This window comes from Notothenia coriiceps, unplaced genomic scaffold (assembly GCF_000735185.1).
Source record: "Notothenia coriiceps isolate Sejong01 unplaced genomic scaffold, NC01 NC01_scaffold00001198, whole genome shotgun sequence".
Lineage (NCBI taxonomy): Eukaryota > Metazoa > Chordata > Actinopteri > Perciformes > Nototheniidae > Notothenia > Notothenia coriiceps.
In genome coordinates, this window is record NW_011333899.1 from 1 (window position 1) to 1,956 (window position 1,956).

The 1,956-nt window shown below is 49.8% G+C and overlaps 1 protein-coding gene across 1 annotated transcript; it reads right to left on the reverse strand.

The window, feature by feature from the left end:
- Positions 1-100: 100 nt before the first annotated feature.
- LOC104959650 (AMSH-like protease) lies at positions 101-1,640 on the reverse strand (the record flags this gene model as incomplete). The annotated part of the gene is made up of 5 exons (XM_010787554.1): positions 1,409-1,640; positions 786-1,003; positions 608-683; positions 286-381; positions 101-211 (listed from the first exon to the last, which is right to left on the reverse strand). Coding segments are annotated over exons 1-5 (537 nt in total), but the record flags the coding sequence as incomplete, so codon positions are not given.
- Between the last annotated feature and the right edge of the window lie 316 nt (positions 1,641-1,956).

The following is a 1,956-nucleotide window of genomic DNA, read 5'->3' on the forward strand; positions in this document are numbered from 1 at the left end:
TATCCTGATCCAATAAGGAGAGCCGCTCAAGCTGCAGTCCGCGCCCCCTGTCCTTCTCCAGGCCCCGCCCCCTGTCATCGCCCAATGAGGAGGGCCGCACAAGCTGCAGGCCCCACCCCCTGTTTTCCTCCTGGCCCCGCCCCCTGTCATCGCCCAATAAGGAGAGCTGTTGCAGCTGCAGGCCACGCCCCTCTGCCTCTGCTGTCGCTGCCTGAAGAGACAGGAAGTCACATGGATTAATTTCCTGTAGCTGAACACGCTGTAATCTGATTGGCCGACGCTCACCTGGGCCCTCAGGTACTCGCTGTGCTCGAGGCTGTATTTCTCCTGCAGAAGTTTCTTCAGCTCGTCTTTACGAGGAAACGCCACTTCCTGCAGTTTCTATGGAGACAGGATGTAGTTTCTGTTTACTGTTGATCACATGAGGCGTTCCTCAGGGATCCGTCTGAGGCCCACTGATCTTTCACTGATTATAAAGCTCATTTAAAGTGGTTCTGGTTTGGAATAATGAAAATACATAAGATAAATGTTTTTAATTTAAACAAATAATCTGCTTCATTACATGTTTGTTGGTTTTAATAATAATAATAATAATATAGATAAGTACCTTCATGATGAGCTGCTTCTCCGGCAGGCTGCACTGCTGGTAGTCTCTGTGCGCAGGCAGCTTCTCCACAAACAGACTGGAGTATAGATTAACATTACTGTCGTTAGGAAGTCCTCTGTGAACAGTGCCTGAATATAACAAATAATAATAATAATAATAATAATGATAATGATAGTACGTGATGAACTTGTTGTAGAGCACGTAGGCGTTCTCCAGGCGGCCCTCCTGCAGGTAGACACTCGCCATGCGTTCCATCTCCACCCCGGAACGCAGGTAGTGTCGGGGGGGCACGTCCTCGCTCAGCTCCACCCGGCTGCCCATCCTGCTGAGCAGCCGGACCCGGTCCACCGCCGGGAGGGACACGTCCCTGTAGTCCGGGTCCGCTGCCAGCTTCCTCTGAGGACACATGGTATATATATATAATATCATTTGACTTTCTTCTCATCATCAATGAGGGATATTAAAGATAACGGTCGCCTCATTGGAGGGTTGGACATCTGGCAGCTGAGCCTCAGACAGGAAGCTGAGATTTACTACCCCCTCCCCCCCCCCGGAGCCTGAATGCAGCGTTTGTTAACGGCTCATTAGCATGACGAGGAGAAACTGACCTCAAGCACATATATATGATCGGGGAGTAAAGACATAAAGGAGAGGACACACACACAGATAGACACTCACTCACTCACTCACTCACTCACTCACTCACTCACTCACTCACTCACTCACTCACTCACTCACTCACTCACTCACACCACACACACACACACACACACACACACACACACACACACATTAACTCACCAGCATATTTAAGCTGAAGCCTTGTTCCATGGTCATGATGTGTGTGTGTGTGTGTGTGTGTGTGTGTGTGTGTGTGTGTGTGTGTGTGTGTGTGTGTGTGTGTGTGTGTGTGTGTGTGTGTGTGTGTGTGTGTGTGTGTGTGTGTGTGTGTGTGTGTGTGTGTGTGTGTGTGTCACAGGCTCTGATTGGCCCACGGCCGGCTCGTCCATCTGCCACCTCCCATGATGCTTCACTGCAGGAGACACAGACAAGAAGACAGGTTTTAATGAAGCTGCAGCAGCTAGCTCAGAGGCTAACGAGCTAACTGGCATCATCATAGCTCGACCTTCAGATGTTACCATGACGACCGGCAACCAACCAGTGACTCACCCACTGGGAACACAGGGGGAGAAGAAGAAGACTTTTGTACTTTCAAAATAAAGGTTCTGTTTATTTTTTAATCTTCATGTTCAACCAGTGGCGTAACAAGGTTGTGATTGGCCCCGGTGCAAATATTGTTTTGGGGCCCCTCCCCCATCGCCCCAAACATAAGCGCATGCTGATGCGCT